At 39.4% G+C, this 15,276-nt stretch overlaps 3 protein-coding genes and 2 pseudogenes across 6 annotated transcripts; 1 reads left to right on the top strand and 4 right to left on the bottom strand.

The window, feature by feature from the left end:
- The first annotated feature begins 466 nt into the window (after window positions 1-466).
- LOC117628774 lies at window positions 467-1,957 on the top strand (annotated as a pseudogene).
- On the bottom strand, window positions 1,827-3,695 carry LOC117629067 (annotated as a pseudogene). Its single transcript, XR_004586031.1, has 6 exons — window positions 3,511-3,695; window positions 3,181-3,373; window positions 2,930-3,015; window positions 2,660-2,791; window positions 2,408-2,572; window positions 1,827-2,318 (listed from the first exon to the last, which is right to left on the bottom strand). The product of XR_004586031.1 is annotated as an 11-beta-hydroxysteroid dehydrogenase 1A-like (transcript).
- Window positions 3,696-3,736: 41 nt separating this feature from the next.
- Window positions 3,737-7,862, bottom strand: LOC117628773 (recQ-mediated genome instability protein 1). Of its 2 annotated transcripts, none has more exons than XM_034361298.1 (8): window positions 7,161-7,862; window positions 6,878-7,048; window positions 6,557-6,702; window positions 5,830-5,966; window positions 4,989-5,587; window positions 4,796-4,900; window positions 4,580-4,708; window positions 3,737-4,471 (listed from the first exon to the last, which is right to left on the bottom strand). In XM_034361298.1, the coding sequence occupies exons 1-8, from the start codon at window positions 7,761-7,763 to the stop codon at window positions 4,244-4,246; spliced, it is 2,118 nt and encodes a 705-aa protein (XP_034217189.1). In that variant the 5' UTR covers window positions 7,764-7,862; the 3' UTR covers window positions 3,737-4,243. The 2 variants fall into 2 exon arrangements, with proteins under 2 accessions (XP_034217189.1, XP_034217190.1); XM_034361299.1 differs by having other exon boundaries at window positions 4,995-5,587.
- Window positions 7,863-8,564: 702 nt separating this feature from the next.
- On the bottom strand, window positions 8,565-11,847 carry LOC117629267 (SWI/SNF complex subunit SWI3A). 2 transcript variants are annotated; one of them, XM_034361805.1, is made up of 7 exons: window positions 11,604-11,847; window positions 10,861-11,408; window positions 10,260-10,754; window positions 9,771-9,940; window positions 9,617-9,663; window positions 9,194-9,357; window positions 8,565-9,013 (listed from the first exon to the last, which is right to left on the bottom strand). In XM_034361805.1, exons 1-7 carry the CDS (start codon window positions 11,689-11,691, stop codon window positions 8,834-8,836), a joined length of 1,692 nt encoding a protein of 563 aa, XP_034217696.1. In that variant the 5' UTR covers window positions 11,692-11,847; the 3' UTR covers window positions 8,565-8,833. The 2 variants fall into 2 exon arrangements, with proteins under 2 accessions (XP_034217696.1, XP_034217697.1); XM_034361806.1 differs by lacking the exon at window positions 8,565-9,013 and having other exon boundaries at window positions 9,296-9,357; window positions 9,784-9,940.
- A 720-nt stretch (window positions 11,848-12,567) lies between these two features.
- LOC117627826 (60S ribosomal protein L7a-2-like) lies at window positions 12,568-15,243 on the bottom strand. Its single transcript, XM_034360083.1, has 7 exons — window positions 15,149-15,243; window positions 14,511-14,558; window positions 14,182-14,383; window positions 13,480-13,649; window positions 13,244-13,372; window positions 13,055-13,147; window positions 12,568-12,941 (listed from the first exon to the last, which is right to left on the bottom strand). Exons 1-7 carry the CDS (start codon window positions 15,149-15,151, stop codon window positions 12,810-12,812), a joined length of 777 nt encoding a protein of 258 aa, XP_034215974.1. The 5' UTR covers window positions 15,152-15,243; the 3' UTR covers window positions 12,568-12,809.
- Between the last annotated feature and the right edge of the window lie 33 nt (window positions 15,244-15,276).

Here is a 15,276-nt window from a genome sequence, read left to right as displayed (position 1 = left end):
CTAACATTAAGCCCAAAAATAAAAAGCCCATGAAGCCCAAACGGAACAAATAAACCCGAAGACTTACCCAGAGATCAGGAAAGTGAAAAATCTTGCCTAGTCAGATCAGAAAAGTAAAACTGTTTTTGTTACGGTCTATAAACCCCGCCCTCCTCTCTCACATCTCACTGAGTTTTTCAGGTTTTTCTAACTTGTTCAGAAAGAAAAGAAACAGAGAGAGAGAGAGAGAGAGAGAGAGAATGGAGAGAAGGATTATGCTCGCCGGCCACCCACCTTCTGATTTGCCAACGCCGGACACCTCCGAGAAGGTGTTCATCCGCCCCAAAGTCCTCCTCAACATGCTCAAGCATGTTGCGTTTGCTTCTTCCATCTCCTTCTTTATTTCTTATTATAAATTTTATGCAAATTAATTGTTTTTAATCTTTCGTTAATTGTATGAAATTTGATAGCAAGAGCTGGCGTTCCTATGGAGGTGATGGGGTTGTTGATCGGATAGTTTCCGACGAGTACAGAATCGACGTCGTCGGCACCATTGAAATGCCGCAGAGTGGTACTGCCGTTAGTGTGGAAGCCATTGATGACGCCTTCCAGATGAAGATGCTCGACATGGTTAAGCAGACTGGACGGTACTAATCTCAGTGTCACTTAGATTATCTAGCTTAATTACGCTTCTGCCTCCTTATAATTAGTTTAATCTTCTTCTGATTCAAACTGCAGGGCAGAGCAGGTTGTAGGTGGTACCATTCACATCCTGGGTTTGGCTGCTGGTTATCTTCTGTGGATATGAACAACCAACAGGTTCTAGCTTTATACAATATTTCTGAGAGTATATGAATGTCGTGTTGGAAAAATTCCATATGGTTGATAGAGATTATATTCTTTTGACTGTTCTCAATTGGTTTGATTCAATGGCTGCTCGTTAATTGTTAGTTGGTTCTTATCATATGCTTGTAAATCTTCTCCAGAGCTTTGAAGCTTTGCATCCGCGTGCGGTGGCGGTGGTGGTGGATCCAATTCAGAGCGTGAAGGGGAAAGTGGTGATTGATGCCTTCCGCCTCATCAACCCACAAACCATAATGCTTGGCCAAGAACCAAGGCAGACAACATCCAATCTGGGGCATCTTAATAAGCCATCCATCCAAGTGAGCTTCTGAACAAGTTTAAATTGTAAATCCCTTTCTTTTGCAAATTGTAATGACAAATTTTTGACCTCTTTCTGTAAATTTTCTCTTCAGGGATTGATCCATGGGTTGAGCAGGCATTATTGCTCCATAGCTGTGGATTTCAGGAGGAATGAACTTGAGGAGAAAATGCTGCTTAGCCTTCGTCAGAACAAGAAATTGACTGATGGGCTGATGCTCAAGCCATTTGATGCCCATTCAAAAACAAATGAGCAAACTATTCAGGTAAGAAAGTTCATCTCAATGATTTTAGTTTAATGTAATGGCTTGGCCTGTCACTGTCCAGAAATACTATGATTTTAGTTTTAGAAAAACCACCAAATCTTCATCTCAATGTTGTTTACCTGGTTAAAAGTTCGTGACAAAATGAAAACCTGTTTGACAGAAGAAATAAGTGTTGGAATTTTGTCACAATAGTTTAAAGTGTGAGCTGATTTGAAATGAGGTCTAGTGTTCATGGTATTTTTTTTTTCATTTGGGTTTCGCAGGATATGTCAACCTTGGCTATGCAATACATCACCGCAGTGCAGGAGGAATACGAGGAGGAAGATGAACCAGAGAAGCTTGCAATTGCTAAGGTGGGAAGGAAAGATGCCAAGAAACACCTTGAGCAACTTGTCTCCAACTTGATGTCCTCAAACATAGGCCAGACTTTTGGAGCAATGCTTGATACTGTTGTCTTCTAGATTTAGTGTGTAGTTGTCTTCTAGATTGAGTATGTTTGGTACATTTTTTCCTTTCATCTTCTGATGAGATAGATAGAAACTGTCATTTATTTATGTGCTGAGAATGACATTAAATAGCAAACTACATTTGCTTATCTGGAAAAGCTTCCTCAATCATCATTGTTGTTTAAGCTTAGGATATCTATCGAACCGAAACCGGATACACACACTCCTTCAAGCCGGTTAGGTCCAGGAGCTTCTTACTTATTGTATCCCTCTCGCCACCGATCCCTTTGCTCATCAGTAACATACGGTTAGACCATTCCAGTAACTCTGGGAAAAACACCTTCCAGTAAAATGAATGCCAAACCCAAGCTGGTACTGTCAAGTAATTTTCTCCCCGGCATGCGCTGTCCACGATTGATTTGGCAGCCTCCTTGACAGGCAGTATTGGCATTATGCTTACTTCAACCTAACATGGGGTGTTCGAAATTAAGCACATAAATTAATACCATTGAACTCTATAATCACACAATAACCAAAATAATTAATTAAGCTTACATCTCTCAATTCTTGATCCAATACCAGTTGGCCTTCCTTGGATAAGAATTTGCCTTTGGTCATTTCTGATTCAACCAAACCTGGAGTCACAATTGTTATTCCAACTTCTCTCCCAATTTCAACTCTCAGCGTCTCATAGAAGCTTATCACTGCTGATTTGGTAGCCTGAATCCAATGTGAAATTACAGAACTAATTAGAGATTTGAGTACTGAATTAGCTTGTTCATGAGGTTAATTGGTTCCTTTACTTACACCATACAAGCTTAGTCGTGGCACACGCAACCATCCGGCAGAGGAAGCGATCCCCACGATCTTCCCTCTGCTCCTTTTAAGGTGTGGAATGGCAAAGTAGGTGCCATATACTGAACCCCAAAAGTTTGTGTCCTGTCAAACAAAGTGGAGCATGCACTAATTTCAATCACAAACATATATAATTTCCAGCTTAATTTCATGAATTCACTAAACAATACATATATAGTGTTAATTAACAATGAAGGCATTATAATTGTATTTACAAACTACCATAGCTGGTGCTATTTTAGTGACATCAGTGGTCTCTTCAAACAAGCAGACTGGAGTAATCCCAGCATTGTTGACTAGGTGATCCACTGTAATTATTTATCAAGAATTAATCCAAATAAATAAACATACGAATGACCAGAAATTCTCTTATGCCCGGTAATAACGTGTGAACATCCGGATGAGAGAATAATTATACGAATAACATAATTAAACTGAGAAAACTAATTAGTTAATTGATTAATTGCACTTACAACGCCCAAAGTGGTTCACTGCTACATCGACAAAGCGCCTACAATTTTCCACCTTTGAAACATCTGCAGGGATTACGAGAACATCTGGGGAGCCAATGGACATGGCTCTGCTAGCCACAGATTGGAGCAGGTTTTCTCTTCTGGCAACAAGAGCTAGGCAAGCTCCTCTTCTAGCATACTCATATGCCATATGCTTCAAAACCACCATCAAATTAACACAAACATAATTGTAAAAGTAAGCACCTCATTAAATTGGGCGTTTGGGAAATAATTATGAAAATTTCATGTTACATTTAAAAGTGCTAGGTTGGTGGTCCAAAATATATGTACCTCTCCTATGCCGGAGGAAGCTCCAGTGATGAGGACGACTTTTCCGGCCACATCTTCACTAAAAACAGATAGTACGGCGGAGAGGAGGAACTTGTAAAAGAGATAGGGTGGCAGAAGGAAGAGAAGAAGGTGAGAGATATTGGAGGAATTATAATGTTGAGTACCTTGTTAATGATATCATCCATGGCTTATTTAATTAATTTGCATACATAAATTAAAAAAAATATACAAAGGAATTCAAGTGCTGTTTGTTCTGATTAATTTATATATATATATATATATACTTGGAAGGGTCAACAGAATTTTGCAACGTAGCAGCGTTGCATGAAAAAGGAAGCAACACGTAGTCCCGGTGAGGTGTCGATACAGCTTATGAGACAAGTAAAAATTGACCCCCAAAAAAACCAAATAAAAGGGTATTTTGGGCACAAAACTTAAGGAATGTATATCGAATTACCTACAATAAATTTCTTATTATCTTCCTCATCTTTTAACACTCGTGTTCCTTGTAAACACTTCCCCAATGAAATAGCTGAGATAACGTTCAGAAAATCCGGCTTTACATAAGACGTTTTCGGAACCTCTTTCTGTGGCTGCCACAGCAGCCATTTTTGCAAGCAAGAGCTTCATCCAAATCCGGATCTTTTCCATGATACAGCATTGACCACGGAACCACACGCCAATTGCGTTTCCATTATAAGCAATAGCAACACCAGCGCTATAAGCTCGATCATCAGGGGGATATATCAATGGGGTGGGAGGAGAGATGTTGTGAAGTCCGAGCTGGAGAGGAAGGATACTGTGATGTCCGAGCTGCAGAGGAGGCATGCCCTGATGCCCGAGCTGGAGGGGAGGCCTTTATTCTCCTCAAAAGCAACCACGCATCAGATTGATTACAACCCTGCTTCATCTCAAGGGCAATTGGAAGATCATGCAATCTCATCTCTATAAGCATTATGCCCTGAAACATAAAACTCCAATATGATGAAGAGAGATAGAAGAACTGATGAAACGATTGTGAATAAGGTCAAAAACTGAAAATTGACTTGGTACTTGGTAGGTATATTACCTCAAAATTTGTTAAGAATTTTTGAAACTGCTTCATTTTCTCCTTCATGTTACGGACTATTGTTTTGTCTGGAGAAGAAATGGCAGCTTTGACCTCCTCAGGAGAATGACCTATCCCCTCCTGTACAACCTGAAGAGCACAAACAGCTAATCAACATATCCAACTCCAACAAGTATAGGTCATCATGGATGACACCCCCCAAAAGCTCTAACTTACATTGTGATCAACGAGAATTTCTTTAATGAGAGTGCCGTCATCAACATACGCCTGAAGCTCATATGTATGTGTGTATTGGAATTTCTTCACACCAGTCAAAACACACTGCAGAAATTATGTCTACATTTCAGTAATATAGTAACTATAAATCTATCATCTGATGGAAATAAAAATACTAGAAAACCATAGGCACCTTAACCTTCCCCTGGATTGAATGTGTGTTCTTCATCATAGCTAACTTGGCTGACAAACTACAAAGGTAACTGAAAGGTGGTTCGTGGTCTCCAGAAAGTATTTCTTGGCGCTCGACCTCACTAACCACATTGATATCCTCATCATTCAAAATAGTATCAGACGATGGGTAACCCCCATGAGTTTCGCCCTCGTTAATCATATTGATATCTTCATCATTCAAAATAGAATCTGAGGTATGGTTTTCTCCCCCAATATGAATGGCATCCATTTCGACATCTTCAACATCCAAAGCATCCTCAAAGGATGGATTAGGAATGGCATTTTCAGGTACTCGACTTTCCCTGCTATGACCAGCACTATTTATGTGGAGATTCTCAACACCAAAATCATCAGATAATGGGTTGGGAATAGCATTTCTTCTGCTATAGGGAGTAGTATCCATAGGCATCTCTTCAACACCAAATACATCAGTAGATGATGGGTTAACAACAGAGTGTTCTCCACTGAGAGGAACAGTAGATTCTTCGGCAGTCACTGGGCTGGTGTTTCTAGAAGATACGGAGCTGGTATTTCTGGCTGATACAGAGAATGTAGCACCTACAATTCAAGAAAGGATGCAACAGAACTAACTTAGAACATAATGGAAAAACGTAATGTAACGACAGGAACTAACTAGAGCTGCTATCTTATATGACTCTCTCCGACACATACATACGGAGTCACCCTAATTCTACGTTATATAGGGACAAGAAATTCCAAGAAACTAGACATGAGCCGCTTATGCTCTAAAAAGCCATCTAGCGCCAACAACAAACAAGTAAATGGAGCCCTCTATATACCTTGGTTAGACGCCTGAAATGGGGTTGGGGCTTCCATTGTTGAACTATTGGTGTGTCCAGCATCATGAACACCGTTAGGAGGCCATGCAGCAAGAGTTAACCTTGTAGCTAGAGGAGGAACCACTCCATTCCTGGTTCTGCATAACAATAACACAAAAGTATCAAGCTCATCGGCTTGGTATACTTTGTGCAAGTGTGCAAATTGTAATAAATGTAATGAAGTGATCAGTTGTAGTCCAGCATTCCCTTACATCAAGAAATTGTGAACCCAAAGAAAAAGGGAGGGGGAGAAGAAAAATCAAGATTGACCAGCATGTTTCTGAGCTTAAACTGCAACATGAATATTAGTTTTTTCCAGTACAGTTCCAAAGTCACAACAATCTTGATGTAAGTTATTCCTCACCAAAGAAAACAATTCATCTTGCAGTCCGCCAACATGAATACTTTTGAACCAAGCATGCAGTCTGTAATCCAATATCATGGACCAAGTTTAACTTCAAACCTGTTTGTCCAATACCACTATAAACTTCTACATTGCAAGAACTTCAAACCTGTTTATCCAATACCACTATAAACTTCTACATTGCAAGAGCTTTTAGAAGTAGAAGTATTATCTAATCATGGAATAAGTTATACTTTTTTGTTTGACAATTTATGGTTTGACATGAACACTAGTAAGTTGTAAACCTTTAACACCACTAACATATCTTATACACTTTATAGTTACCTGTTTCCTCTAGGTGGCTTATTTACTTCATCAACAAGGCGTTGACGTGCAGCATCCAGTTCCTCAACTAATCCTCCTAGAACTTCAACAGATTCAGGGACCAGCATAAGAAGTCCGTGGCGTATATGCACATTACACAGAGCAACCTAGAGGTTAATAGGATAATCTGTGTTTGAGTCAGAAGAGCAGATAAGCCATAAAGGGTTTAATCTACCAGTACAATTTGTCTTTCTTGACACTAAAAAAACTGTCAAACATTGGAACAAAAATAAATGAAGTGAAACCATTTTCAGTAACGAAGATAGCCAGAGAAAAATAAACCTTCAAACCAGCAGGAGCCAAAGCTTCAAGCGCCTGAATAGGCCTATATTCCATGGCAAAGACGCGTTGAACACCGTCTGTTATAGACAACTTGAGACACCTCTTCAGTCCAACAGCGGCTTTCTGATACCTAATCTTGAGAGGATTGCTGATATTAACAATCTCATCAACCTGCAACAAAAATAAAATAAAATAAAGGTTCGCCTGTATATATTGTCATTACCAAATGACATTTCAAGTTCACATTGTTCTGTTAATTCGCAGCAAAAGGTTCAAGCCTGACCTGCAACACATAAGGTCCGGGAAGATCGACGAGATGGAGAGAAGCCACATTTTCTGGAAGCACGCCTCCGCCTGACAGATTCATATCCGAAACCAAAAACTGCTCGAAGCAGAGCTTCGCCTTCGTCTCCACATCAAAATTTTGAAATCCCGGTACGGATTGCTGGAGTCCATGGACACAAGCATCAAGCCACTCCCTCTTTAGCCTTAACCCTAACCCCTGGAGATGTTCGCTTATCGGACACCCGCCGGAGCTCGGTGGAGATGGAGATGGAGGTGGAGGGGGAGGTGGAGGCGGCCGGTTAATGGGTTCCGGTGCCGGATCCTGAGCCGGCGGAGGATGATGTGGTCGATTGTCGCTCTCGGGTTCCGGAGACGGCTCAGGTGACGGAGACGAGAGGTTGTCGGAGACATCGATGAACTCGTCGTCGTCGTCGGTGATTGGGAGCGGTTCGGAGGGGTAAGGGTTTGGAGGGGCTAGGGTAACGGGTGGGTGAGTGACAGCTGACGATTGCTGCTGAGGTTCTTCATTCTGGTGTTGTTGTGGTTGTGGTTGTTCTTCTTCGTCGGAAGAGTAGCTGAGCCTGAGACGTCTTCTGAGCATATTTGGTCGCAGAAAATTTTTGGGGATTTTGGAGGGGTTTTTAGAGACGACGGTTTGTTTTGCAGGGAAGTGAGTTTGAACTCTTTAGTTTTTCGGCGGTAAAGGTGTAAATTGGGCCGAGCATAGCTAACCGGCCCATTCCAACTTTATCTTCTTTCTTTTTTGGGTAAATTTCACTTAAGTTTCTCGAAATTCAAACTTGCTACACGAAGTTTTTTTATACATTTGATTTTAAAATTTTAACTTTATTAATTTTAATTGTTTATAAAATAATACAAAATTTTAATTGTTTACTGGTCCACATGGTGCAAATTCAGAAATCAATGTGGAGATATGAATCTCACGTCGTCGTTTAAAGGAAAACTTGACAGTTAAACTAACAAAGGTATGAAAGTGATAGACGAAAAAAACTTCGTGTAGTAAAGTCTGAATTTCAGGAAACTTTCGGATAGTAAAGTGAAATTTACCTCCTTTTTTCTACTCATAATATTGCATGTATTTTGCACGTTATCCTTTTAAAAGAAAGTATCGATATTTCAACCCTTCAACAAGGTCACATACGAATCATGTGCAATTTTTAGAATGAAGACGTAAACAAAATTAAACTACAGGTGACACATTGCAACAAATTTTTAATTTAGGTTGCACATTATTGCAATTTGTGTTTAGTTGGCATTTTGACGAATCGTCAATCCAATCACAAATCTTATCAGCATTTGTATGAGCTATAAAATCACAACACTGCAGAACATGAAGATGTAAATATCATATATAACACCTGATCAACAGTGAAGAAGAACATAATAAGGAATTGCATAATTGCATTGAATCTTGGAATGTTAGCATATGGAGAAATGATAGGATCCTAATTGTACAAAGTTTCTGTTCGTCAACACTATTTGCTAACCCACCCACACCGCAGCGCCGCGCCCCACACCCTAATCAGCAAGAATTATAAATCCAAGCAGTAAACACCTAAAGAATTGAACAGCCTTTACTAAGAAGACACATCACTGCTCTCGTCGTCTATGTTTCTACTCTACTTTACATCTAAAGATACAACAAACATTTCAAGATTTTAAAGAAGGATGATCCCTCCATCTAGGCACACCAGAATCAAATGTCCTCTGTAAGATATTCATCCGCTCTTCAACTAGAATATCCTCTACTTCTTCGATTTGAGCACATTCCTTCTTCCTGATCAGCTCCAGATCTTCAAAATGCTTGAGTTTGCCGTGCAACTTCTTCATCTACATAAACATTCATGCCAAAAAAAGGGAGGAAGGATTAAGATCATATGCAGCAAGCAAGACTTGCAACAAATGGGGAGAAAATCACATGGCTATCAACTCCCTCACGCAAAAAGGGCCAAAAACACAGAGACAAAGGAGGGGAACCAAACTAAAATAATATAAAACTACGATATATACCTGCGTCCCAATTATGGTTGCCATTAGATGTTCAATCTGTCTATCCTCCTGATCGGCCAATAATTTTGCGTGAGCAGCAGCTGCTCCAAGAGCTGTTCCAATGGCAGCTCTAATTTGCAAAGTTGGAGGTATGTCGTCTTTTTTAAAGATTGCATGCCGACTCTCTAGAAAATATAGAAATTCAAATAGAGACGGTTAGGACTGAAATGATGCAATAACTAGATCGCCAGCAAAATAACACAGCGACTAAACAAATATTAGGAAAGTGCAACGGAAACCAACAACAATCACCAAACACTAACTTAAATTAGGCCAAATATATATAACTATTTACAGTAGAAACTTCTCCCTTATTCCTGTATTCCAAGTTGGTTATAGCAAACTGTACAAATCATGTCATATAATTGGCTTTGCTTCAAATACCTGATTGAGTTGGCCTTTCCTTCATTTCAGAATCCTCACCATGAACTCTGAAATTGATAAGAAATAAGAAGTTTCAGAACTTTAACATCAACATAATACAATAACAAATAAAAGTATATATGAAGCATCAGTTGGAATCAGTTGGATAAATAACCTCTCTGTCTCACAATTTTTAGCGGGAGACCACAAGCCATTAGGAATAGAATCATCGTCAGCATTAAATATCTCCCTTGAACAAGAGGTTTCTTCACAAAGTGCATTAACGGCAGCCTCAGCTGCAGCAGATGTAATATGTGGACCAACCATGGTTGTTATGGCAGCTACCTAATGGAAACAACCTTAGTATTTTGTTATGCATATTAAGATGACGGGAAAAGAAGAGAAACAGAACTAAAGACCACAGTTAAAAAGAAACAAATAATGAAATCAACCTCATAACATTTTTCTTTCTTCATTCATACGTGCATGTATGGTGTTTTCAGCCATGATATGTCAAAGCACTGGCAAACTAAACTAGACCCCTAATAACCAGTTTAGTAATTTTATTGGTATCATAAAAATAGAATTGAACAAGAACTGATGTCCGAAAATATTGCTCACCAAGAAGTTAAATATTTATAAATTGGGCCAGTAAGGTACGTACCTGTTTAATCAGTGAACTACTAGCATCCGAAAGGGAAGCAATGCGCTGCCTTTTCAAAGGAGGGCCTTGATCCAAAATATCTCCATTCTGCTTGCTGTCATCTGTCTGCTTATGCAACTGACCATTGGTTTCGACAGTATCTTGACATTCAGATGAAGATAAATGAATGCGCTCGGAAGAGATCAAATTACCACTAAAGCCGCTAGGATTGCCTTTTCTGTAGGCAGAACCCAACACAAGCTCCCCAAAAGGCAGATCAATGAGCTTAGCAATACAATCAAATTTCGTCTTGGTCTGAACATTTTGAGCAACAAGCTCCCAATCATCCCCATGCTTCAGAACAGATTCTAAAAGTAGTAGAGTTTCAGATTCAGTCCACTCCACTCCGTTAGTACCACTCTTTTCAATTGCCTCATTTAACTTGAAATCATCCCTCAATTTGTTCTCCCCATAGTTCCCATTTTCAAAACATTTTATGCAAATTAGAAAATCACCCTGCCAAATATGATAAACAGATACAGAAGTTAAATTAAGTTTTGGTACAGAAAACTAAGGACAAACAAATTTACTACAGAACAAATTGAAGAACCAGTGAAAATACCTTGCTATACTTGTAGTGTCCAGTTTCACAATGTCCACCACAATTGCCACAAACCAACCCCTCCTCCTTCTTTAAACCACCAAAAACATCAGAATATGATGCCAATGGAGCCAAAGTAATTCTATTCACAACTCCACCCCCAGCATCCCCAGCTTTAGGGGGAGCTGAAATGGGTGAAATTGGTTTAATTGAATTCGGCATCGCAGCCACACGGATCCCATTGGGGACCCCATCCTCAACCTTAACCTTAGACCTCTCCTCACCCTCAATGCCAAAACCACCGTTGACACCCAAATTTGCACTGAAATTAATCAAACCCCACTTCTCCAAGAAATTAAACACCTTGTGGAGCAAACTAACATCACCCACAAGTGACTTTCTAACCTCAGTGAATGTGAGTTTCCTAGAAGGGTCTTCTCTGTACTTGCTAATAATAAAGTCCCTGTATTCCTTGTATGTTTTTGGCGTTCTTGAAATTGAGCTTCCATCGAAGTACTCTTTCAAAGCAATTCTCTCAGTTTCATGAATCTCATCCCACGAAAACCAGCCTGAGAGAAAATAAAAGACAAAAAGCTCAGACCTAGGCTTCTGCTATATACATTAACAAATAACTTCATAAAATCTAAACAGAACCCCGGAAACCTTTTTCCGAGCTTGTTCCCACGTGAGGAGCGATTACGGTTTTGAATTAAAGCTAGGGTTAGGGTTTTGTTTTAAAAGAGGGAAAAGGGGAGGGAACTTACTAGAGTGGCTTGGAATGGTGTAGAGGTCGAGCTCTGGTTCGTCGGGTCGGAGCAGTTTAGAACCCGGGTCGTGTGGTGCAAGTTCCATCTTGGACCAGGTAAGTGAGCCGAGTCGTGTTGTTGAGTTGGGTCCTAACGATCTCTCGCTCGCTCGCTTGCTCTCTATTGTTTGCTTATGCTTCGATCAATGGCTTGGTCAGCGACTCATCGAGGTCTTTGGGTCACGGACCAATCAGATTCTGGCTCGCTGTGTATTCTTTGGCTATGATGTAGGTTATAACTATGTAGGAGTTATATGAGATCGCCCCTTGGGAATGCACGTGAGCTTCACATGACATATAACATTTATTATTACAAATTTACCAACTAGCTCTTTTTTTACCTTTTTTCTTTTGGTCCGAATACCAATTATATTGGACCAATCCTTACCCAAGTGGCCAAAAATAAAAATAATTTTTTATAACAATATTCATTTTCCATTATTCAATTTCAAAATTATTTTTGGGAGGAATTAAATTTCAAATTATATTCCCAACAAAATATGGAAAATTTTAATTTGTTTTTAAGCCACATTTTCCTGTTTCCGTTTACACATATTCTTGTTAGCCTACTCTGTACCTGTGTTTCCATAACGATCGATCAAGTTAAATGTAAATTCTTCTATGCTCCAGGGTTAGGCCACTGATTTAACGCATGCTTTGAATTTTGATATGGGCAAAAAGATTTGGTTTCAGATGTTTGGAAATTTAAGGCGACAGCATTCAACTTGCGTTATTGAGAAGAATTAATTTAAACTACTTACTCAGAAAAGTGTTTCATGAATAAATTTATAAGATATTACATCGCCTTCCTCCCCTAGCGAGTGATGCGGATTGAGAATCCTTCAGGCTCGTAATAGCATTCATATGAAAGCAAAAACAACAGTTATTAGCTAGCTAGTAACTATTTGATAAAACCAGACAAATTATGTAACCATGGTTGAAGAAAGGAACACATTAAAGGCGAACTGGTTTGGATGAAAATAGACGAAGAGAAATGTAGATGCTACAGATGTTCTATCAAAAACCATATCCACACTCTAACCAGAGTGATATAAAAGCTCAAGTTGATTTGTAAGTGATAATAGGGGGACAGACTAGTCTTCAAAGAACCAGAAAAAACAGAAGAAAATGACCAACACACTCTCCTCTCTCTGGAAGATACTTCCTAGTTCAGCCTCTGTGCGGCTTCCTTTGCTAAGAGCTTCTCCTTTGCCTTGGTCCTGGCCTGTGATTTCGAGCCCATGATACCACCTCCCCACTTCTTTCTGTACTCATCGTACTTGTCGTTGAAGTTGGCCTGAAAATCATTTTAAAAAATGAGGCAACACGTATATCTTGCGCATTTACAAATCATATCAGTAAAAAAACACTAAGGACATGTATATCATGTGCGTGAATCTTTTAATATACCTTGATAGCCTCCAGAATCTTGCTGAACTCCAACTTATCCTCATTCTTAACAGTGGTCAAGCAAAGTGCAGCCGCTGTTTTCTTGTGGAGAATCTGTGAGCACAGCAACATATATATATTTAGATCTTTCACAACCCAGAGTTATACCTAATTCTATCAAGAATACCAGAAAAAATTACTGAGTTATACCGCTCCCAAGCGTGATTTCCCCTTCACAATGCAGTATGGGATCTCCATCTTCCTGCACAGGGCTGGAAGCCATACAACCAACTCGATGGGGTCCACATCATGAGCAATAACAACTAGCTGAGCCTTATTCTGTGAGGCAGGAAACCATCTCATTGGTTAGCATAACTCATATGCATTTAACAAGATTCACAGGAAGGAACAAATCAATATGATGCATGCAGTGATAGATTAACAACCTGCTCAATCAGGTAGGTTACGTGGTTGAGTCCATATTTCACAACAATTGGCTTCTTTGCCTCAACAGTTTTTCCTTCAGTTTCAGCTTGAGCTCTTTTCAGCAGACGTTCCTTCTTTGCTGCTTTGTCTTCAGGCCTGTACTTGAGCAGCAACTTGAAGAGACTTGTAGCTGCAGGCAGTGTTACAAATATTGAGAAGTGTTTTGTGGTGATGACTTATAAGAGTTTATCTAGAAGGATAATTGTTTGAAGAACACAAGCATAAAAATCATTTAAATACTTCAACGAACACAATCAAAAGATAGCTCCACCATGTATGTTTCTCATACTAAAAACATGATAAAGATCCCATCACAGAACATGACGGGAATAGTCATTAACAACTCAAATCAGTAAGCTTAGACCTACAAATCCTTGCTTAAACTAAGGAATGCGGAATAGGTGTGACAGTGGCATAGAGGGAGAAAACTGTGTGCATTAAGATAATATTTTCCTTTTGCAGTGGAATAGTAAGCACTAGGAAATGAACTTATGTTCACCTATCCAACAAAACATTTTCTAAAGATGTTAAGAATCTAAGTATTCTGACCAAAAAAATAGAATATAAGTATTTGGATAGCCTTGTTCAAACAAATCCATTCAAAACAATCCTAACAATTGAAATTACTCAAGCAGAAACTAGCACGATAGTCTGGTCCATACCAAGGTTCTTGTCCAGAGTCTTGGTGAACTGGTTAAGTGCTGGTGGGACCTTCAAACGTTGCTTAAGGATCCTCTTCTTCCTCTGGATACGGACAACCTTGGGCCATTTCACAAATCGGTGCAAATCTCTCTTTGGAGGCAAAGCACCGCCGATCCCAAACTGCTTTGTACGCTTTTCAAATAGTGGGTTCACAACCTTCTCCTAAAGACAGCAATGAAAAAAGACACATTTAAACACTTGATAACAGACAACAAACTGCAACAAAATTTAACTTTACAAGTCAATGCTTCTTAAATAGAGTTGGAAAATGAAGAGCCATAGGAAATACAGTTTTCTTCTTCGCTGCAGCAGCTGGTTTTACACCTCTTTTGGGACCCTGCAAAACGAAGGAAAATGAGACAATTGAACAAACAAAACCAAACAAAAAGTAGGTAATATTCTAAGTATGTCACAAATTTAATTGGGGTTACAACACAATTACGTTGAATAATTGATACACCAACAATCCCATCCCACAAGTGTTTAGAGAAATATTGAAGTCAGCCTTACATTTATGGATCTTCCCAACAATAAAGGCTAAACGCAAGCTTCTTAAACAAACAAGATAAGAGGTGGGGAAAAAAAACCAACACTCAAATAAGTTCAATTGGATGAAGATATGAGTGAGAGAGATAGAACAGAGCCGCATAATTTTTCTCGTTTACATAATGCATCAAATGTATAAAAAAAAAAACATTCCATCATCTAATAAGCTTCATCAGTTTAAATTCACATGAACAAACACCAGGATTTTACAAATAAAATCTTATTCCAATCCCACGAGATTGTATGAAATTCTACATTTCACGCCAACAACAGAAATCATCAAAGCCATAAACATACAAGTCAAAAACAGTTGCTCGCAGTGCAGCATAAGATTCAAGCATGCATAAAGGGAGCGAGATAGAATAAGGGTTTGCAGTATACCATTTTCGGGTGGTCAAGATCTTCAGTGGCCTTGGGGTTTCTGGAACGGCGAATGAAACCCTAAACTAAGGTGGAGCTCACGAGTGGCGCTAAGTGTGGACTATATATAGGTGGCCCTTTTCCACATT

This window comes from Prunus dulcis, chromosome 5, assembly GCF_902201215.1.
Source record: "Prunus dulcis chromosome 5, ALMONDv2, whole genome shotgun sequence".
NCBI lineage: Eukaryota > Viridiplantae > Streptophyta > Magnoliopsida > Rosales > Rosaceae > Prunus > Prunus dulcis.
The sequence above is the reverse complement of the archived record's forward strand: the minus strand, read 5'-3'. Positions and strand labels throughout refer to the sequence as shown.